The following is a 23,072-nucleotide window of genomic DNA, read 5'->3' as shown; positions in this document are numbered from 1 at the left end:
TGTACTTCGAGACGATTAAATAAGTATTGAACACGTCACTAATTTTCTAAGTAAATATATTTCTAAAGTTGCTATTGACATGAGTTTCTCTACAGATGTTTGTAACAATCCATCGAATATACACAGGTAAAGAAATCAGACCATGATGCCCATCAAATTAGTGATTTGTAATAAGACATGACACAGAGGAATGACATGGCTGAAGAGCTGTAGATTTGAAGTTTTTGTCACTCCAGCTCTATTCCCTGCCCAATAGAGCTGGAGACGCAGAGGTTAAATGACAGCTAAAAAGCTATTGGTTTGAAGCCTGTCACTCCAGCTCTATTCCTTGCCGAGTCCTGCTTTACTAACCACTCTTATGCCTGACTTCAGACCAGATAAAGGCTATCAGTTAAGCTGAAGGAAGCTGCGCTGGGCGGGGAATAGAGCTGGCCTAACAGAGGCTTCAGAGTCAACAATAGCTTTTCAGTTTCATTTGCATATTAATGTAATGTTGATTTTTTTCAGTAACTGAGGAACAGACTGTCCATGTACATGCATTGTTGTACTTGTCTGTGGAGCTATATGAACATATAAATAGTTTGAGATATGAAATCTTTCTGACACTGCTTTTAAAGGAGTTGTCAACTTCTTTAACATGGATGGCCTATCCTTAGGATAGGTCATCAATGTCTGATCAGCCGGGGTTTGACACCTTGCAACCCCACTTATCAGCTGTTCTCGTTGGCGGTGGCAGCAGATGGCCGGAAGTGCACCGTTCTGGAGCTGCCCCATCAACTTAAATGGCGGTGGCAGCAGCCAGGTACTGCAAATCATTGATTTGAAGACCTGCCAGAAGACCGGACCGCTCCGTAAGTGAGCACTTACGGCCATCTGCTGCCAACGAAAACAGCTGGTAGGTGGGGTTGCCAGGTGTCAATCAGCTGTTCTCGTTGGCATACAAAAATATGGCGAAGCCCGCATTTTTTTTTTTTTTTTTTTTTTTTTGGGGGGGGGGGGCAAAAAACTCCTGCATACAGTCCTAGATGGAGGATGCTGAGCCTTGTAGGTCTGCTCCCCCTGCCTCTCCCTCCAGCATACAGTCCTGGAAGGAGCATGCTGAGCCTTGTAGTTCTGCAGCTGTCTGCTCTCCTGCATACACTAGTGGAGAATGAAGAACATATTGAAGAAGGAAATGACATCAAATTTTTTTTTTCTTTTTTCCAACAATCTTTAATGGCATTGTTCAATGATAAAAAAAAAAAAAACGCAGTGAGCAAAAACGCACCAAATCACGATAAAAACGCATGCACCATCTGCCGTCCCTCCACCGTAGCTGCAGCTATTCCTACTTCTCAAACACTGAGGCTACCCATTAAAGACCGGCAACTAACATTCATTGGGGGTAAAAGCAGCAATTTAGAACCTAAGGGTGTGTTCACCCGTTGTGTTTTTTTGCCACGGAAAGTACATTCTGAAATTTCATTTCTAAGTTTGCTGCTTTTTTTATTTATTTTTTTTTATTTGCATATTTAGGTCTGCAGCAGATCAATTCTAATGCATGGGATAAAATGCATTAAAAAAAAAGGCAAACGCCACTTTTTTTTTTTTTTATTCAATTTTTTTTTTTTTTTTTTTTCCTGCCAAAATGATGCCAAAATGTCAGCAGCAAATAGTTAATGTGTGCACATGCCCGTACAGTGCTAAATGGTGTTCAGTAAGCCTCTCACCCCACGGGTAGGACGCTGTGAATGTTCTGGTAGTGAAGAGAGGTTTTGGTACTGTGTTAGCCAGCTGAAAAATGGTTCATTGCTGAAAACAAAATTATAATCTTGTAGTTCTGATACCTTTTTTTAATGGCAAATAAATTTGTTTTTTCAATATATTTCTGATATATTTCCAATGATTCCTTGCATCTTCTTGAGCTGATGCCTGGTACGAAGCTATCCTGCACGTGACCAGTAGGTGTCACTGTATCCATTGCAAATTGAACAAAATTCAGCTTAAACTAATCTGGAATGATTTTTTAGGAATGAAAGATGCTCACCATTTTGAGCTCCTGAGTGTTTTTGCATATAAATGTCATTTCAATCTTAATCATGTTTGCTGTGCAAATAGAATACCCTCTGCTGGGGTCGCTGTAATTCATGCGCGGTCTTTGCCAAAATGCACAGCAGTGACTGTTACCGTAACAGGGTTAATAGTGAGATAAGTGAATGTGTGTACTGCCATGAATAAGTTACATACTGTAGTTATAAAGACATAGGGCCATCAAATTTTAACCTTTCTCCAGTAGTCATAGGCTGGCCATGGTGTCACGGCATGTCTAACATTGCCACCCTCCAGTGCATCACTCTTGTAAACCCACACTGTGACTGAATGTGTGACTGCATGTTTGACCTAGATTAGGGTCTGTTCACATCTGCGTTGGAGACTGACAAAATGATGGACAAATAGACCAGAACAGTACTATATCTACTCATGACAGCAGCTATTAATAGGAAATTGGGTCTGTTGGGTGCCAAAGGTTTCCACTACCATTACTTTATTATTTCTGTTCCTTAAGGCCTTGTGCACACGCTGAGTATTTGTTGAGGTTTTTTTACCTCAGTATTTTGTAGCCAAAACCCGGAGTGGGACAATCTGAGGAAAAGTACAATAGAAACACAAGTACCACTTCTGTATTTGGTGAGGTTTTTTTACCTCAGTATTTGTAAGTGAAAACCAGCAGTGAGTGATAAATACAGAACGTGTGAATATGGCCTCAGAGGAAAGTATAATAGAAACACAGCACCACTTCTGTATGTATTACCCACTCCTGGTTTTAACTTACACATACTGAGGTAAAAACCTCCCCAAATACTGAACATGTGAATGTGGCCTGACTGTGATAAATGCTAGCGTTTCCCTTTACCAGTAGAACTATATAGGGAACACCACTGACATGTCGGAGTGCTGCGTCATGAAGAGTGCACCTCTAATGAATGCAGCACAGCTCTTTGACTAACATATGTTTCTGTCTGTCTCTGAATTGCCATGTGACACAGTTGGACATTTATTAGACTATGATCACACCCTGTCCTGTACAAACAATGCCCACTTCTCAGAAAGTTAGTTTTGTTGTGTTTTTGTTTGGTGTTTTTTTTTTTTTGTGTTTTTTTTTTAAATTTTTTTCCCGTTACGAGACTTCCTTTTTACATATTGTTTGCAATCTCATGACTAGTAATGGGTGAACCCAGACTATAGAAGTCTGGATCCGCACGGTTTCAAAAGTATCCAGGTGCCAGAACCGAAACCAGAGTTCTCAGGGAGCTCTGCCTAATGATCCGGCAACTCTGGAAATATAAAATAAAGGGGAAAAAAAAAAAAAAGCAAGCACTTCATGCTTGCAGAGTCTCCAGCGCACTTTCTGGGCTGCTCACTTCTTCAGGGGCAGCTCATTAGCCCCATACATATTCACTGCTTCCCCCGCCCACCGGTAGTCCTGGTGTTTGGTTGCAGTCAGACAGTGCCCCCAGCCTGTGTGACAGTGTGTCGTAATGCAACCAATCACAGACCATGTCTGTGGGTCACTGTAGATAGGAGTAAAAAATAAATAAATTTGCTTGGGGTCCCCCGAATTATGATACCCAGCACAGATTAAGCATAGGGCTGCTTGCTGCAACCCCCAGACATGCGCTTATCTTGACTGTGTATCACAATAAGAGAAACCACATGCAAAATTATTTTTTTTAAATTCTGTAAATACATTTTAAAAAAACTGCATGCGGTCACCCCGTAATATTGATACCCAGCCATGATAAAGCCTGAGAGCTGGAGGCTGATATTCTCAGGCTAGGGAGGCCCATGCTTATTGGTCCCCCAGGCTAAAAATAGCAGCTTGCAGCTGCCCAGGATTGTAGCATCCAATAGATGTGACAATCCCAGAGCTTTACCCAGCTGTTCCCTATTGCCCTGGTGCGGAGCCAATTGGGCAATAAGGAGTTAATAACCGCTCACAGCTGCCACAAAGCCATAGATTAGTAATGGGAGGTATGAGACCCCCATTAATAATCTGTAAGTGAAAAGAAATAAACGCAAATACCGAAAAATCCTTTATTTGAAATAAAATACCAAAAAGTCTTTCATCCTTTTTTATTAACCCACAAAATATTGCGGTCTGACGTAATCCACACAAGGTCTCGCGAAGATTCCAGCTCTGCTACATCTGAAGTGACAACTGGCTGCCATAGAACATGACCACCCGCTGTGAGCTTTAGGCAGAGACTGAGCTACGCAATGAGTGGTGACATCACTCAGGTTATTTGCAGTCACAACTGAAGGTTCCCATGGTCCTCCACCTGTGGTCGCAGGTAATGTCATCTGAAGTGACCTCATTAAACGGAGTGACCTCAGATTAGGATGCGTTCACAGGTGGAGAACCGTGAGAACCTCCACCAGTGATGTCACCGCTCATCTTACGGCTCAGATATTCTCAGAGATGGCTCTGGTCACATTGGTACCTTGGTTTCCATTTGATGGACACCATCGGCTTTTAGATCAATGTATTTTTGGGATGTGCGATCCATGGCTTTTTCTCCATGGCTTGTTATATAACAGTCTATCCCCCTCTGTTTTTTGCTTGGATCTGCACTCCCCCCATTTGGCACAGGTGTTTTTAATCAGCAGGAGACTGCAAGAGGGGTCAGCCTTTTTTTGCTCCCAGTTTACACATGGGAGGTGAGTGCGCAGCTTCTCTCACTGTGTGTTGGTGCTGTGCAGTGGCCGCTGTTGTGGTGATGTCGTGACAGTGGGGCAGTGCGGCCTGGAGCCTTGGGGGCTTTGCCTTGCAGCATGGGTGCTGTGAGGCGCCAGGTCGCCTACCTTGCTGGTGCTTTGTCGCTGCGGCAGTGGTTGGTGCACAGTGCCTCACCATAAAGGCTTTAGATTAGGGACCCACTCAAGAGGTTCGCCGTGACGTGGCAGTGGGTTTAATACAGTCTGATCAGAATGGTAACTAAGAACCTCATGTTCTATTTAAATTTTTGCCTAGCGGCTTTTAGATCAATGTATTTTTGGGATGTGCGATCCATGTCTTTTTCTCCATGGCTTGTAATTCTGTAGACTGCTACTTAGTTAGGTCCAGAAATATTTGGACAGTGACACAATTTTCGCGAGTTGGGCTCTGCATGCCACCACATTGGATTTGAAATGAAATTGTACACATTTCTTTACAAACACTCCACATTTTAGGAGGTCAAAAGTAATTGGACAAATAAACCAAACCCAAACAAAATATTTTTATTTTCAATATTTTGTTGCGAATCCTTTGGAGGCAATCACTGCCTTAAGTCTGGAACCCATGGACATCACCAAACGCTGGGTTTCCTCCTTCTTAATGCTTTGCCAGGCCTTTACAGCCGCAGCCTTCAGGTCTTGCTTGTTTGTGGGTCTTTCCGTCTTAAGTCTGGATTTGAGCAAGTGAAATGCATGCTCAATTGGGTTAAGATCTGGTGATTGACTTGGCCATTGCAGAATGTTCCGCTTTTTTGCACTCATGAACTCCTGGGTAGCTTTGGCTGTATGCTTGGGGTCATTGTCCATCTGTGCTATGAAGCGCCGTCCGATCAACTTTGCGGCATTTGGCTGAATCTGGGCTGAAAGTATATCCCGGTACACTTCAGAATTCATCCGGCTACTCTTGTCTGCTGTTATGTCATCAATAAACACAAGTGACCCAGTGCCATTGAAAGCCATGCATGCCCATGCCATCACGTTGCCTCCACCATGTTTTACAGAGGATGTGGTGTGCCTTGGATCATGTGCCGTTCCCTTTCTTCTCCAAACTTTTTTCTTCCCATCATTCTGGTACAGGTTGATCTTTGTCTCATCTGTCCATAGAAAACTTATCCAGAACTGAGCTGGCTTCATGAGGTGTTTTTCAGCAAATTTAACTCTGGCCTGTCTATTTTTGGAATTGATGACGACTGGTTTGCATCTAGATGTGAACCCTTTGTATTTACTTTCATGGTGAACCCTTTGTATTTACTTTCATGGAGTCTTCTCTTTACTGTTGACTTAGAGACAGATACACCTACTTCACTGAGAGTGTTCTGGACTTCAGTTGATGTTGTGAACGGGTTCTTCTTCACCAAAGAAAGTATGCGGCGATCATCCACCACTGTTGTCATCCGTGGACGCCCAGGCCTTTTTGAGTTCCCAAGCTCACCAGTCAATTCCTTTTTTCTCAGATGTACCCGACTGTTGATTTTGCTACTCCAAGCATGTCTATCTCTCTGATGGATTTTTTCTTTTCTTTTTCAGCCTCATGATGTTCTGCTTCACCTCAATTAAGAGTTCCTTAGACCGCATGTTGTCTGGTCACAGCAACAGCTTCCAAATGCAAAACCACACACCTGTAATCAACCGCAGACCTTTTAACTACTTCATTGATTACAGGTTAACGAGGGAGACGCCTTCAGAGTTAATTGCAGCCCTTAGAGTCCCTTGTCCAATTACTTTTGGTCCCTTGAAAAAGAGGAGGCTATGCATTACAGAGCTATGATTCCTAAACCCTTTCTCCGATTTGGATGTGAAAACTCTCATATTGCAGCTGGGAGTGTGCACTTTCAGCCCATATTATATATATATATATATAATTGTATTTCTGAACATGTTTTTGTAAACAGCTAAAATAACAAAACTTGTGTCACTGTCCAAATATTTCTGGACCTAACTGTATATTGTCTGCGGTGTTGCTGTGGGTGTTAATCACACTGAGGATTATACATGGAGGCTGGATTACCTGCTCATGTCACATACCATGAGAACAGACACTTATTAGGGATGATTGAATACTTCAATTATTTGGCTTCGCGAATATCTGACGAATAGGTCGCCGCTATGCGCATATTCGATGAGCAATGTAAGTCTATGGGAAGCCCGAATAGTTCCGAATAGTTTTTATTCGGGTTTCCCATAGACTTACATTGCGCATCGAATATTCGCGAATTGTGGCGACCTATTCGGAAAATATTTGCGAAGCCAAATATTTGAGGTATTCGATCATCCCTAATACTTATGGCTTCTCGTGTTCCCATGGGCTGTTTGGTTCAGGTTTTCAAGGATGCTGCTGTCGGGCTCTCTATCTAAAGAGCTCAATTTAATCATCACAGACTATGCCCTCAGGTGTACAGGCCATTAGAAAGCAGCCAGGCGAGTGCTGCTCCTGGACATCTTTATTGTCCTTTTTCAGGAACTGTATTGTGCTTCTATCTGGGGAGATGACTATACACTATAAACATACGGTTACACACGTGTGTTGTGCCCAAAGCTCAGCAAGACCTCATTATTCACATTATTAACTTCTGTATTGTCACGTTAGTGTAACTGATCCCAAATCAGAGATGTCAGCACCTAGATAGCACTATGGGGAGATAAGGTATGCACACCAGTGACTATGTAAGGGGAATACATGAAATAGCAGAAACTGCTGTGTGAATACTGACATGAAAAATCCAATAGCTATATGTAAGAGTGAAAATGTGAAAAATGGAACCTGCATTACTGCCATGAACATAAAAAAATTGATTAAAAGAACAGAGAGTCCTCAGTGGTTGATACCTTTTAATGGCACCACTGAGGACTCTCTGTTCTTTTAAACAATTTTTTTATCTCTACTGGCTAACACGGTACAAAGATATATTTTACTTGTATCTGCTATGAACATATGAATCAAGAGAAATTTAGCTACTGAATTGATCAATGCAATAAAGCCCCAACACTACGCCAAAGTATTTCTCTACGTTGGGGTCACTAGCTTGTGTGTGTCCTCTCATGCAGTTAAAAAACTTACCGTGTATGGGAAGCTGAGACCCAGGCTATATATGCGTATGATATGGATTGGCAATAGGTGTGGTTGGGGAGGGTTCACAAACGAAAAAATACTAACAAATAAGGAATAACGTTTGGAACACCATTCTAAGTCCGAACTGGGTGCAAAAACCTAAAAAAACATCACTATGAGGAGATAAGGTATGCACGCCTGGGTCTCAGCTTCCCATACACGGTAAGTTTTTTTTAACTGCATGAGAGGACACACACAAGCTAGGGACCCCAACGTAGAGAAATACTTTGGCGTAGTGTTGGGGCTCTATTGCATTGATCAATTCAGTAGCTAAATTTCTCTTGATTCATATGTTCATGGCAGTAATGCAGGTTCCATTTTTCACATTTTCACTCTTACATATAGCTATTGGATTTTTCAAGTCAGTATTCACACAGCAGTTTCTGCTATTTCATGTATTCCCCTTACATAGTCACTGGTGTGCATACCTTATCTCCCCATAGTGATGTTTTTTTAGGTTTTTGCACCCAGTTCAGACTTAGAATGGTGTTCCAAACATTATTCCTTATTGTTAGCACCTAGATAGCAAACCATGTAAATTCACCCATTCCAAAAACTCCTCTTATCTCGTGCCCTCTTCATTACCAAAATATACTGTCCTCTTATTCTGTGACCCACATCTCGCACCCTACAGTTTCTCGTCACATTTTCTAGGTCAGTGCATATGCCAGTGACTACTATGAAGACAGACTTGTACTGTGTATTACTATTTATTGCTTTCTTTCTCTTTTAGTATCCTACCCCTTTAGAGAAAAATGTAACTGCAGTTACAACTGTGGAAGAGCAAATAGGTAAGCATTTATATCTATAAAAGTACCGGCGAACAGAGTATACTGTTACGGAGGAAAGTGTTGGCACCCTTGAAATTGTTCCTGGAAACTACTGTAATTACTGTTTTGTTATACACATGTTTGTTTATTTTGTGTGTATTGGAACAACACAAAAATAGAGAAAAAATGGGCAACATGGACATGATTACATCCCCCCCTTCCTGGCCAAAAAAAAAGTCAGGACAAAATTGTTGGCACCCTTCACTTATTTGGTTCCACACCGTTTGGAATAAATAACTGCAATTACTCACTTCCTATAACAATCAACAAGTGTCTTACCCCTCTCAACTGGAATTTTGGAGCACTCTTCTCTTGCAAACTGCTCCAGATCTCATATATGAAGGGTGACTTCCCCAAACAGAAATATTAAGATTAGTGATGAGCGAGTACTAAAAAGCTCGGGTGCTCGAGGCTCGGGCCGAGCATCCCAAGATACTCGTGTACTCGGCCCGAGCACTGAGCCCAATGTTATCCTATGGGAGACCCGAGTATTTTTATGAATTGACCCCCGGCAGCATGTAGAAACCCTAAAAATGTCACAAAAGTCTCAGAAGAGTGCTCAAATGACATGGCAACAGCATGGGGAAGACCCCTTGAAGCATTTATCACTCAAAAGTCACAGCTGTGAACAATTTTATCCAAGTTTTATGCCATTTTTACGGACTCGCCAGAAAACCTTCCAAAATGACACCAAAATGAATTTTCATGGCGGAAATGTTAAGGGCACATACCCAATAGTGAGATAGAGCTGGTGTTTGTTACTTTTTGAGATTATTACATGAAAGATTTTACGTAAAACATTGTGTGGCACTCCGATGTCCAAAACGCACATTTTGTGCTTTTTACTAGCGATGTCGGTCATTTTTTTTTTTTTCATTCTATCTCCCGTCGGTCGGTCTCGCTCTGTCTGTCTCTCTCTGTCTTGTCTGTCCCCCTCTCACAGTCTGTCGGTCAGTCTCCCCCCTCTCTCATACTTACCGTTCACTGATCACTGTCGCGGCGCTGCACAGCTGTTCACTAAACTCCGGCGGCTTTTCCTCTTTTGAAAAAGCTGGCCGCTCATTAATCAATCTCGTATTCCCTGCTTTTTGGTGCCTATGATTGGTTGCAGTGAGACACGCCCCCACGCTGAGTGACAGGTGTCTCACTGCACCCAAACACAGCAGCCGGTGGGTGTGTGTATACTGTGCAGTGAAATAAATAATTAAATAATTAAAAAAAAAAACGGCATGCGGTCCCCCCAATTTTAATACCAGCCAGATAAAGCCATACGGCTGAAGGCTGGTATTCTCTGGATGGGGAGCTCCACGTTATGGGGAGCCCCCCAGCCTAACAATATCAGTCAGCAGCCGCCCAGAATTGCCGCATACATTATATGCGACAGTTCTGGGACTGTACCCGGCTCTTCCCGATTTACCCTAGTGCATTGGCAAATCGGGGTAATAAGGAGTTAATGGCAGCCCATAGCTGCCACTAAATCCTAGATTAATCATGTCAGGCGTCTCACCGAGATTCCTTCCATGATTAATCTGTAAATTACAGTTAAAAAACACACACACACCCGAAAAATCCTTTATTAGAAATAAAAAACTCTAACAAAGTCCCTCATCACCAATTTATTAACCCCGACAAACCCTCCATGTCCGGCGTAATCCACAGTCCTGCAGCTGTGCTGCATGAAGGTGACAGGAGCTGCAGAATACACAGCTGCTCCTGTCAGCTTCACACAGCAACTGAAGACAGCCGCGCGATCAGCTGAGCTGTCACTGAGGTTACCTGGATCCAGCGGTGGATGCAGCGGTGGCCGCGGGTAACCTCAATGACAGCTCAGCTGATCGCGCTACTCACCGCCGCACCGGTCAGCTCCACGCAGCAACTGAGGTGAGTATCGCGATCAGCTGAGCTGTCACTGAGGTTAATCGCGGCCACCGCTGGATCCAGCGGTGGCTGTGAGTTACCTGACTGACAGCAACTGATCGCGCTACTCACCTCAGTTGCTGTGTGAAGCTGACAGGAGCGGCGGTGTATTCTGCAGCTCCTGTCACCTGCATGCAGCAGAGCTGGACGCGACGCTGGAGGTCCGTGGATTACACCAGACATGGAGGGCTTTGTCGGGGTTAATAAATTGGTGATGAGGGACTTTGTTAGTGTTTTTTATTTCTAATAAAGGATTTTTCGGGTGTGTGTGTTTTTTTTTTTTTAACTGTAATTTACAGATTAATCATGGAAGGTATCTCGGGGAGATGCCTGACATGATTAATCTAGGATTTAGTGGCAGCTATGGGCTGCCATTAACTCCTTATTACCCCGATTTGCGAACGCACTAGGGTAAATCAGGAAGAGCTGGGTACAGTCCCAGAACTGTCGCATCTAATGTATGCGGCAATTCTGGGCGGCTCCTGACTGATATTGTTAGGCTGGGGGGCTCCTCATAACATGAGGTTCCCCAGCCTGAGAATACTAGCCTTCAGCTGTATGGCTTTATCTGGCTGGTATTAAAATTGGGGGGACCACACGCAGTTTTTTTTTTTTTTATTCATTTATTTATTTATTTATTTATTTATTTTACTGCACAGTATAGACACGCCCACCGGCTGCTGTGGTTGGGTGCAGTGAGACACTTGTCACTCAGCGTGGGGGCGTGTCTCACTGCAACCAATCATAGCAGCCTGTGGGCGGGGAAAGCAGGGAATATGAGATGGCTGTGTGCAGAGCTGTGCGGGCCGGCCAATCACTGCAATTCCACAACTAACAGGGCTGTGGCATTGCAGTGGTCTGCCAGCCAATCCCTGCATAAGGGCTGGCTCTCAAAAGAGCGCCAACATGCAGGGATGAAGACCACGAGTACAGCACGAGTATCGCGAAATTACTCGGTACCCGCCGAGTAGCCCGAGTACAGTGGTACTCGTGAGAGTACCGAGTAGTGACAAGCATACTCGCTCAACACTAAGATCTCTCCACAGGTGTTTAATGGGATTTAGAGCAGGACTCATTGCTGCCACTTCAGAAATCTCCCGTGCTTTGCGTTCCATACATTTCTGGGTGCTTCTTGAAGTATGTTTGGGGTCATTGTCTTGCTGGAAGATCCACGATCTAGAACACAAACCCAACTTTCTGACACTGGGCACTACATTACAACCCAAAATCATTTTGATAATCTTTAGATTTCATGATGCATTGCTTAGTGCCAGAGACCGCAAACAACCCACCATATTTGATTATAGGTACGGTTGTTTAGAATTTTTTTTTTTCTGTGTAGGCCTCGTTCTGTTTTCAGTAAATAGTAGAATTAAGTGCTTTACCATAAAAGCTTGGTCTCATCTGTACACATGCGCTTTTTCCAGCACCCATGACATCACCACTAGAGAGAGAGGATCCGCCCTTCAAGGACCGGAAACCTCCAGAATAAAAAGGGGCGGCAGATCTCCCCGCATCAGTTGGTTTCCTGTCCTTGAACAGGGAACCTCCAGGAGCGGCGGTTCAAGATGGCCCTTAGGGGTCGAAGTCTCCAAGTATTCCAGCCCTGGCCGGTCGGTTCAGGCAGCGACATGGGTCCTGCTGCGGCCGGCTGAGGTGCTCAAGGGAACACCACAGCAGGCCCACGGGGGCTGTGCCTGTGTGTGTCGGCGTCAACCTGCTTCTTTGCCCTCACCCAGGAGTAGCAACGCCTACCAGCAGGTCTGGAGACGCACCACAGCAGCCCACGGGAGCTATGCCTGTGACTGACTGTACCTCCCACGCTCCAACGATGCAGGAGTAGTGATGCCGTCTTACCTGTCCGGCGATAAGTGGATGAGTGCTCTGGTGTTTCCGCAGTGTGCTTCCGGGGCCTACCAATTCTTTGCCCTGCCACTTCGAGCGATTGGGCAGGAGCGACAACAGGGGACGCAATCTTGGGGATGGCCGCAGGTGAGTGTGCGCAGGCGCAAGATCTTCTCTGGGTTCTCGAATGACGCTCGACTGACGTCATCTCCCAGAAGTGACAATGGCGGTGTGTGCTGAGACTCGGCTGAGGTGAGGCGACCGATGGCTTCACCCCTCCGGTGGAATACACGAGTCCCCGGGCTGCTGGAAGCAGCTTCCAGGGTTGCATATGGTCTGTGGGCCTAGTGTTGCAGACCCTTGGTGTGGGGCTGCCTCCACAGTTAGCAACAAAATCCCTATAACACAGTGCCAGCTTTGTGTTGACAGCTGTCACTGACTGGGGGGCAGGTTGCTGACAGTTACTGAACTCAGATGGCTCTTATCGGGTCGGTCTCTCTGAATGGCTGATTAACCCTTTAGATGTGAGCATCCGTCACATAAAAAAAAAAAAAAAAAAAAGAGTAAAAATGAGTCACTGAAATACACCACCTCCAGTTCTGCTACTAATACACAGCACAGATGGGGCAACAAAAATGCAAGCCTCGACGCAGATGGGTATGCTGGCTCATGTGGGATACTCTGGAAGGAACCGCACCTGGTCCAATTAGTGGAGTCTAAAGTCCAGCAGGACTGATGCCCAGAGCCTGCAGAGGAGATTGATCAGCTAACTCCTTCTAACCCGGTTCCGCCTCTTGGCATCTGAGTGGTAAGTGACATTCATGAAAATTCACTTTATTCAGAGCTACGCTGGCCTGTTTTTCTTTCATATCTGGGACACTCAATGGATACACTTTACTAACCTGACCTCGCTCCCTGTAATCAGGAGCTGTCTATTCCCTGGTCTCAGAAGCGGTGCCAGGAAGGTATTATGCATACCCTATCAGGGGTGGTCTTGGATTCGTGTTGAGTTCAGGAACTCCCTTAGCGGCGCTGCAATTGGTTGCTATAGGCAACAAGCCCAATGTTGGCTTGACTGTTTTGCAACATCTTTTGATCCTTAGCTCCTTATCAATCAAATGTCATAGTCTTAAGAATTCCAGACCTGCCTTCCCTGCTTATGGGGAATTAGACAGGCCCGATGGTGAATGTCATTCTTCAGCTTCCGCCTCCATGTCCGACAGTGACTCAGGTTGTTCATACTTTTCTATGGAGCACAATGGGTGACTAGTGAATGTGGTCAGGCCCACAACGGACATCCCTGAAGTGACACCCAGAAAAAAAAAAACAAACAAAAAAAAAAACCCTCAGTTTTTATATGTTGTGGCCTAGCAGAGGGAAATGAAATGCCTCCCGGTTGTTGTTAAGTATAGTCCCTCATTGCTACATAATGGAAGCAGACGGATAGGCAGAGTCCAACCCAGAATACCCTTTGAGGAAACAGCCTGTCCCTTCTGCAACAGGGCCCCTTAAGCTGGCTGTCGCTGCTACCAATGTATCAAAAAGTCATTGGCCACTCTGAGCTGAATGTACCTGCCCTCGTCAGATCACAGCTTTTATACAGTTTGAGACTGGACAAGTACCAGCTGAGGGGATTGTCGGACAATCCCCGGTTCTGCAAATCATGAGAACTGTAGGGCCTTGAATCATTCTTGGATGCAATTACCTACGCTTCCTCAGGATGGGAAGTTTCAGCTGTGGCTTTGCACCCGGCTATTGTAGCTACTTACACGGCAAGGTCCCTGGTAGTGCGAGGGATCAGCTACACGAGGAGCCCCTAGACAAATCATGTTCCCTCTCCTCTTCTATCAAGGGGCAGCAGCACTCCTTGGACGCATCTGCGGCCTCCACCAGACTGGCAAACAGTTCTCTCATCATAATGAGTTCAGTATGGAGTCAAGGAGGTCCAGTGTGCAATGTTTATTCCAGGTGTTCATATAACACTAGTGAAAGGATGCATATTATCATGTCCAGCTCCACATAGTTCAGACTTCCTCAGCGTAGCCTGTTTATGAAAAAAAAAAATGTTCGTTTCCAGTAGGCAACCCTTCCAGAAGTTACAGGGAAAGGAAGTGCTTGTCATCCCTTACCTCGCCAACTTCTTGTTTGACGGCAGGCCTGCCCGTCATCGTGCCGCCTTATGCGGGAAGGGGTTCTTCCCTGCCAACACAAGAGAGGCTCGTAAACTGGGAGAAATCAGGATTGCGTCCAAGCAAGGTCCGAACTTTTCTAGGGCTCACTTAGATCAGAAGCTCAGGTGTTTCATCTTCCGGACTCCTTGCTGGAGAATCTTCTGCTACTCATAGGTCAGGCACCAGAGGCCCCAGGGTTGTCTCTCGCAAGAGCTATGTCCCTGTAGGTTTCCCTTACATCCACCATTGCGGCAGTTTGATGGGACCAGGCGTGAACCATAGTAGCCTTTAGTGGGACATCTTGTGGTATCTAGCGATTGTTGGAGATCATTGAACAAATGCATTACACTCCAGCACAGTCGAACCCCTGCATTGCTGGTTAACCAATGTGCTAAAGAAACATGCTTCGGTTGCCCTGAGAACCTAAGGTGCTTACTACCAACGCAAGTCTGCACAAGGGGAGCTCACCTTCGCGGTCACCCCGTCCGAGGAGTGTGGTCTGGAAGTGAATCCCATGTTTTTCCTCAAACTTATCAGAACTTTGCTGGCTGTAGAATGAGCAGTGGGCCGGTCCCTGCCCTACCTGACTGGTCATCCGGTTAAAATCCTCTTAAATCAGGCGAGGATACTATGCCTCATCCACTGGAGGCATATTGGTCAAGAGTGCTCATGGATATGGCAGGCAGAATTATATTTAGCGGAGTGTTTATATCATCCCTCTCCGGTTCTGTATGGTTTCAATTAGCTTTCCGTTTCGTGTGTTCCGATAATGGGCCTCTTGTGTCCTGCAAAATGGTTCACTGGTTCTATTCGCTAACTCCAAGGGATCAACCTCCTGCGGTGGACGCCCTGCTGTTCAAATGGAGCTTCAGCTTGATATACTTCCACTCATGGCCTTTTCACCCATTTTGAAGAAAAACTCCAGGGGGGACAGGACAGTAATGATCCTGATAGCCCCTTTTTTTTGGCCTGGCACACCATGAGTCTATTGCCTGATACATAGTCGTTCTCCAGGTCAGGGGTCCCATTGAAACTACCAGGGCTTCTCACTCAGGGTCCAGATCTTCACCCCCTGTCAGGCATATTGCATCTTACGGCATGGTTTTTTGACAGGTCACCTTACCAATCAGAGAGTTCTCTCTTGTTCTAGTCCCTACTCTTCTACAGAGTAGTAAGCCAGTTACAAAACGACAAAATAAAAAAAAAAAACTTGGACAAAATTCTTATCTCTCATGGGCGAACCCAGTTGTACCGACGCCAGTTATGGTACTCTTGGAGTGCTTCCAGAAGGGGTTCACACTGTGTAGGTCAGTACGTACACAGAGTTCTAATATCGGCTCTTGCAACCTGGTTCAATTATGTCCTGACAGGAGACCACTGGATTCCCGATTCATTAGGATGTGGTCTAGCCATATGAGCAATCTATCTTTGCTTCCATAGGATCTTAATCTCGTCCTATCGGCCCTGACGAAGCCCCCTTGCTTCCTTACAGTCCATGTCGCTTAAATAATCCATCCCTGAAACCAACTTCCGGACCCCTTCACATCAGCAAGTCGGGTTAGTAACATCTAGGCCCTGTCTTAGTTCCACCATTACTCAGCTTTCAAGGATACGGTATCCTGAATCCTGCCCCTCCTTGCCTCCTGATAGTAAAGCATGATTTTCATAATTCAAATGGGATGGGTATTCCATCCTTTTTTGTTAGCCCAAGAGATCAGGACGTGCAGGGGGCATTGCCTGGCCGTTAGCAGTTACCTTATGGAATATTTGTATGCAGAAGAGGTTGGTCCGGTTTGTTTTCTTTCAGGGTAATAGCTAAGAGCTCTAAACTTCTAAATCCACTTGGTGGGTGGATCAGAGAAGCCAATTCTTCGCCTACTGGGCTCGTGGTAGGTATGTGCCTGCAGGTCTGATGCTCACTACACAAGGGCAATGACATCACCTGGGCTGCAAGATCGTATGTCACCATTGAGCAGCTTGTAAGCCACAGGGCCACATGGTCTTCACTTTCCACTTGCTATAAGCACTATAGGTTGGCCTTATCCTTACTGGCTTCACCTGGGGAGATCGGTTCTGTAATCTGTAGTTCCCCCCCCTTAGAATATTCCTTGTTCTCTGTAATTCTCTCGTGGTGCTGTCATGGGTGCTGGAAAAATACGTAATTACTTACCGGTAATGTGTTTTTTTTTCTAAACCCATGACAGCGTCCTTATATTCCCTCCCTGCAAGTGAATAAATTGGCAGTATTTTAGCTAAATGTAGTTCATGTTGATGCTGGCTATGTTATAACATTGTTTCTTCCTGAGGTCCTTTCATGCTCTGTAACCAACTGATGCGGGGAGATGTGCTGCCCCTTTTTATTCTGGAGGTTTCCTGTCCTTGAAGGGCGGATCCTCTCTCTCTCGTGGTGCTGTCATGGGTTTAGAAAAAACACATTACCGGTAAGTAATTACGTATTTCACAGAAGGATTTTAGCTTGCTCATATGTATTTTGACACTGTCATCTAGCTTTTTTTATGTCTGTCAGCAGTGGGGTCCTTGTTGGTCTCTTGCCCTAGTGTTGTATTTTATTCAAATGTTGATGGATAGTTTTCGCTGACACTGATGCACAATGACCCTGCAGGACAGCTTGAATTTCTTGTTAACTTAATTGGGGCTGCTTATCCACCATCCGGACTATCCTTTATTGCAAACTTTCATCAATTTTTGTATGCTATCAATGTCCAGGTAGATTAGCTACAGTGCAGTGGGTTGTAAACTTATTGATTCTCTTGCACATCAAGGACAAAGGAACATCAAGATATCAGGAAGTGGATTTGTAAGGATGAGCGAAGCCGATGTTCGGTTTTCGATTCAAACACTGGATTGACAAACCCCAAAAAAAAAGTTCGGGTTCCGCGTTTGGGTGCTTTATGTATACGGACCACTCGCATCGCTGTGCTCAGGTACTCAGTGCTTAGCCCAGTGTGAGCCTCTTGTTGTGTTTGAACAGTTCACACTGGGGGTAAAAATTACCATGATCGAATGTATTGTGCACCAAAAAAAAACCCCAAACTGTCAGTGACTTTCTTTGGGGGTCAAGTCCGAATCTGTGGAAGGTCGCTTCAGCTGCACTCGCCAAACTGAACTCCTACGTGTTCGCTCACCTCTAACCTTGAGTTTGTTGATATAGTTTGGTTCTCAAGTGCTCACAGTTCTCTTCTCCTCTTCTCCTCTCTCCGTTTCCATGCTTAGTGTGGTGTTCTCTATGCTTAGTGAGTGTGAACGAGCATCACATGCTTAAAACAAAGCAGTTTACCCACAATTTTGGAAAGGTGTCAACAATTTTGTCCTACCCATTTTTTGGGGTTTTGTGTGAAATTTTATGTCCAATATTATTTTATATATATATATTTTTTTTTTTTTTTTTTTTTTTTTTTTTTTTTTTGTGTGTTTTGAATACACACAAAGGGAATAAATGTGTATAACACATGTCGTTTCAAAAATTTTATGCGAGAAATACTTCATTTTCTGGAGCAATTTCAAGGGTGCCAACACTTTTGGCCATGACTGTTTGTATAATAAGACCCTACGATTGTAAAACTAGTTGGTCAAAAATGCTTTCTTTTAAGATTTAGTTTATCCAGTAATAATCATTCGTATGTACGTACAGCAGATGCAAATTTTTGGCTTCAAGTTTCTGGATTAAAGGAGTTGTCTCCTTTCAGAAAACTTTTTCTTCTATGTGTTTCAGTAGTCATATAAAAAAAAAGTATTACTTCCTCTCACCAGGTCCAAAGCCAGCACTCTACCACTGGCCCGGTTTCTGTTCCTTGGTTGTGGTGCTGACATTACATCAAAACAGGTGGTGGAGTATTGCTTTAAATTGAAGGACCTTGCCATTAGTCTTATACTTCTCCTTCGGCATTTTCATCTTTTTACAGTGTGGCTCGGGTGCCGCGGCTCAATTTTGTGCCCGGTACTTCTGACTCTTCAGAAGTTCTATCATAAGCTCCCAATGCAACTCTGAGAGCCAGAACAAGGTTCTCATAGAAGTGCTTAGAGTTGTGACCTTCAGCGTGCTCCATGAAATACTGGAACTGCAGCAGGTCACACATTCCCAGAGACTGACCAGAGTGGCATCAATCACAGAAGACTGCAGCAGAGGAGTAAGAGACAGGAGTCGGGGGACTTAAGACCCCGTCACACACAGAGATAAATCTTTGGCAGATCTGTGGTTGCAGTGAAATCATGGACATATTGTTCCATTTGTTCACAGCCACAAACCTGGCACTGATTGTCCACAATTTCACTGCAACCACAGATCTGCCGCACATTTATCTGTGTGTGTGACAGGGCCTCTAGATTTAAAGCACCACTCCAGTGGTGCAATCAAAATCCAACTCGAGTGCTGCTTTAAAGGGAAGGTGTCGCATTTTTTTTTATTTTTACATTCATAATAGTGATTATGAAATCTATTTATTTTTATTTTTTTTTTTATACACAAAATTAAATTCATTGTTTTTATTTAATTCTAGTTTTACTGAAACACTGGAGGCTGCCATCTTGGATTTGCTGTGTGTAATGACAACTACTTACTCACCTTAAATACGGCATCCCCTGTGCATAGACAGTTGTCGCTCTCCGACCCCATCTCCTGCATTTTGTCTACTTCCTGCTGTGACCTGGACAAGCCCCCTAGGCTGTCCAGATCACACCAGAGGGAGGAGATCACCGCCATCTTTGTGGAGTTCACAGCATATGCTGTATGCTGCACTTCCCCCTGTCGCCTCCCGAGATATGTGAGTAGCAGTGCTGTGCCGCTGCCGCTCCCCCCAACTCTCGTGTGCTCACCTCTGGCCTCCGCTCCTCAGCTCTGTGGAGCCTGGTATACTGACGAGCGTTATACACAGGCATGCGTGCAACAGAGCATTTGGGGGGGGGGGGGGGGGATATGCGTGCAGAGCATATGGGAGGGGGGGCTGTGCGTGTGGCAGAGCATTGCAGGTATGGGGCGTGCAGAGCGCTATGTGGGGAGCTCTATGCAGCTGTCCTTGGTGACGCTTTAGACATTAGGATCATTTTGCGGTCACCATCAAAATTTCTCCGCACTGTGATCCTAAACTTTATTTTCCTTTTATCCTGTTGGAAACACCCAGAACAGGAGGAGGAGGTGACATCACACACAGGAGAGCAGATTCCACCCACCTTTACTGCAGTTGTAATGTGAGCTAGTTATACAGTAGTTCTACAGTAGGATTTCAGCAGCTGCTCCCCCTAGTGTTTGAGAGTGGGAAAACAAACTTTTTAATTTTTATTTTTTTTTTTTATATTTTGCTCAATTAAAAACTAATATTTAAACAAAACATTAATACTTTAGATTTGTTTTTAGTTATTGACATTTTTTTGGGACGACACCTTCCCTTTTAAGCACTGCACCAGTGCGACCACACTTTCTAGACCGCAGCAGTAAACAAGTGTTAATATCTCAAGTTATACTAAAAATGTGAACAAACAGTAAATTGCAAAGTGCTTCTTTTTAAAGGCACGGTCTGACAATGCCCTTCTATGAAGATGGGAATAATCTTTTAAGCACAAATCTGCTCATAAATCCCCCATATTTGTTTCCATAAATGTTACATTTGAGAGGACATATGCCCCATTCATTGTAGCTAAAGAAGACTATTAAATAACTCCTTTTTGTATGTTTCTTAAATACAGACCCAGCAACAGGGATTGTGTATAGAAGACGGATTGCTACCTGCAATAATATCATTCCATCCTTTCTGAGAAAGGTAATGCATATATTTGTTTTATTTTTAAATATGCACTGTTCATTCATGATCAACTGCTCTCCAAAAAGGAAAAAAAAGTGCCTCTCGAAGTTTTTTTTTTTTAATTTGCATTACCATTTAGACAAACGCAGTATACAGCTGGGGAGGGGAGCTAGAGACGCTAAGGTGACCACTTTTTCACGTCTGACCTTTATCTGATCTGTCCTCATGACATCCCTTATTTTATTTTGGCAATGTTTTTGGGTTTTTTTTTTTTTTTGTTTTTTTTTTTCCCAAAGGTGGCACTTATAACACAAAAAGCTGATAATTTTCTGATGACATCCACTTTAACCATCTGAAAAGGTAAACTGTGAGATTCCTGTAGCTCTTGGCCCATAATGAACGCTAACAGCTGCCCACTCATTATCATAAAATTGTTTTTTTTTTTTTTTTTCTATTTCTGGCTACCATTAGCCGAATTACTCCACAAATTATTTGGGATGGCACAGACTTTTTTGTATATCAAAAGGTCAGCTAGGTTGGAGTTTTTCTCAAATTGTAGAAGCCTCCCCCCCCCCCCCCGTCCCCACACCCCCCCCCAATGATCAATGATTCAGCTGAACAGGTCCAATGTATTGTATTGATTCTACACATCCAATTTCCAGACGATCTTCTTTGTGTATGGCTAGTTTTAAGCTTCGTGCACATGGCAGTATTGCTGACTTGCAAAATAAGGCACTGATATACCGTATTTTTCGCTTTATAAGACGCACCTGATTATAAGACGCACCTAGGTTTTAGAGGAGGAAAATTCAAAAAAAAAATTAAGCCAAATAGCGTGCTAAAACATTTTAATAAAATAAAAAAAAACATTATTTTAACAATTTAGACTCAACAGGAGGGTCTGTTATGGGGGGACCTGTGGATGATGCACTGCTGTGGGGGACCTGTGGATGATGCACTGCTGTGGGGGACCTGTGGATGATGCACTGCTGTGGGGGACCTGTGGATGATGCACTGCTGTGGGGGACCTGTGGATGATGCACTGCTGTGGGGGACCTGTGGATAACGCACTGCTGTGGGGGACCTGTGGATAACGCACTGCTGTGGGGGACCTGTGGATAACGCACTGCTGTGGGGGACCTGTGGATGGCACTGCTGTGGGGGACCTGTGGATGGCACTGCTGTGGGGGACCTGTGGATGGCACTGCTGTGGGGGACCTGTGGATGGCACTGCTGTGGGGGACCTGTGGATGGCACTGCTGTGGGGGACCTGTGGATGGCACTGCTGTGGGGGACCTGTGGATGGCACTGCTGTGGGGGACCTGTGGATGGCACTGCTGTGGGGGACCTGTGGATGGCACTGCTGTGGGGGACCTGTGGATGGCACTGCTGTGGGGGACCTGTGGATGGCACTGCTGTGGGGGACCTGTGGATGGCACTGCTGTGGGGGACCTGTGGATGGCACTGCTGTGGGGGACCTGTGGATGGCACTGCTGTGGGGGACCTGTGGATGGCACTGCTGTGGGGGACCTGTGGATGGCACTGCTGTGGGGGACCTGTGGATGGCACTGCTGTGGGGGACCTGTGGATGGCACTGCTGTGGGGGACCTGTGGATGGCACTGCTGTGGGGGACCTGTGGATGGCACTGCTGTGGGGGACCTGTGGATGGCACTGCTGTGGGGGACCTGTGGATGGCACTGCTGTGGGGGACCTGTGGATGGCACTGCTGTGGGGGACCTGTGGATGGCACTGCTGTGGGGGACCTGTGGATGGCACTGCTGTGGGGGACCTGTGGATGACTCATTGCTATGGGGGAAATGTGGATGATGCACTGTTATGTGGGATCCGTGGATGACACGGCTATGGGGGACCTGCATGATGCACTTTTATGGGGATCTGGGACTACCACCCCCCTAATCCTTAGGAATACACCCATGTACTGTATACCATACATGGCTGTATTCTGAAAGATGAGGGGGGTGGTAGTCACATTTACACTTTGGCCACTACATTAGTCCCTCCCTGGAGTGTTTACACTAAAGGACTACAGCCCCCATCATCCTTCAGAATACACCGATTGATACAGTATATTCTGAAGGCTGATGATGGGGGTTGTGTTCTCCATTGTTCCCCCATGTTCCTGACATTTGTCAGGCTCAGATCACTGATTGGTGGAGGCAGCTCTGCAGAAGTTGTCTCCACCAATCAGCATCCATCCCTAGCGAGGAGAGGGAGAATCGTTCTTATCTCTCTCCTCTTTCTTATGATAGTCTCCGTCTCCTGCGGAGATCTAAAATGGAGCCCACGCATGCGCAGATCGCGATCTTCGAGAGCTGTGATCTCTATCTGCGCCTGCGTAGCCTCCGACGCGATGGACTTCAGGAAAATGGCTACGGAAGGCAGCGCATGCGCAGATGGAGATCTCGCTTCTCTGAGATCTCCATCTGCACCTGCGTCACCTCCGCAGCCATTTTCCAGAAGTCGCGTTGGAGGCGGCGCAGATAGATTTCGGCTATGGTGACCGCCACCGCAGCCGATTGCCGCGGGATCCATGGCGGCCGCCACCGCAACCGATTGCCGCGGGATCCATGGCGGCCGCCTCCGCAGCCGATTGCCGGGGGATCCATGGCGGTCGCACCAGCCTCCTGTGACTCACTCCACCGCCGGATTACTGCCCGGTAAGTTACA

General features: G+C 45.3%; 1 protein-coding gene across 3 annotated transcripts in view; it reads left to right on the top strand.

The window, feature by feature from the left end:
* Positions 1-23,072, top strand: part of PRELID2 (PRELI domain containing 2) — a 139,395-nt gene that overhangs the window by 43,686 nt on the left and 72,637 nt on the right. For all 3 annotated transcript variants that reach the window (XM_075344598.1, XM_075344597.1, XM_075344596.1), the window contains exons 2-3: positions 8,598-8,655; positions 20,328-20,401. In XM_075344598.1, coding sequence (XP_075200713.1) covers positions 8,598-8,655; positions 20,328-20,401 — 132 coding nt within the window. The remainder of the gene's footprint in view (positions 1-8,597; positions 8,656-20,327; positions 20,402-23,072) is intronic.

Source organism: Anomaloglossus baeobatrachus, chromosome 4 (genome assembly GCF_048569485.1).
Source record: "Anomaloglossus baeobatrachus isolate aAnoBae1 chromosome 4, aAnoBae1.hap1, whole genome shotgun sequence".
Taxonomy (NCBI): Eukaryota; Metazoa; Chordata; class Amphibia; order Anura; family Aromobatidae; genus Anomaloglossus; species Anomaloglossus baeobatrachus.
Note: the sequence above shows the minus strand (reverse complement) of the source record. Positions and strands in the feature narration are given on the sequence as shown.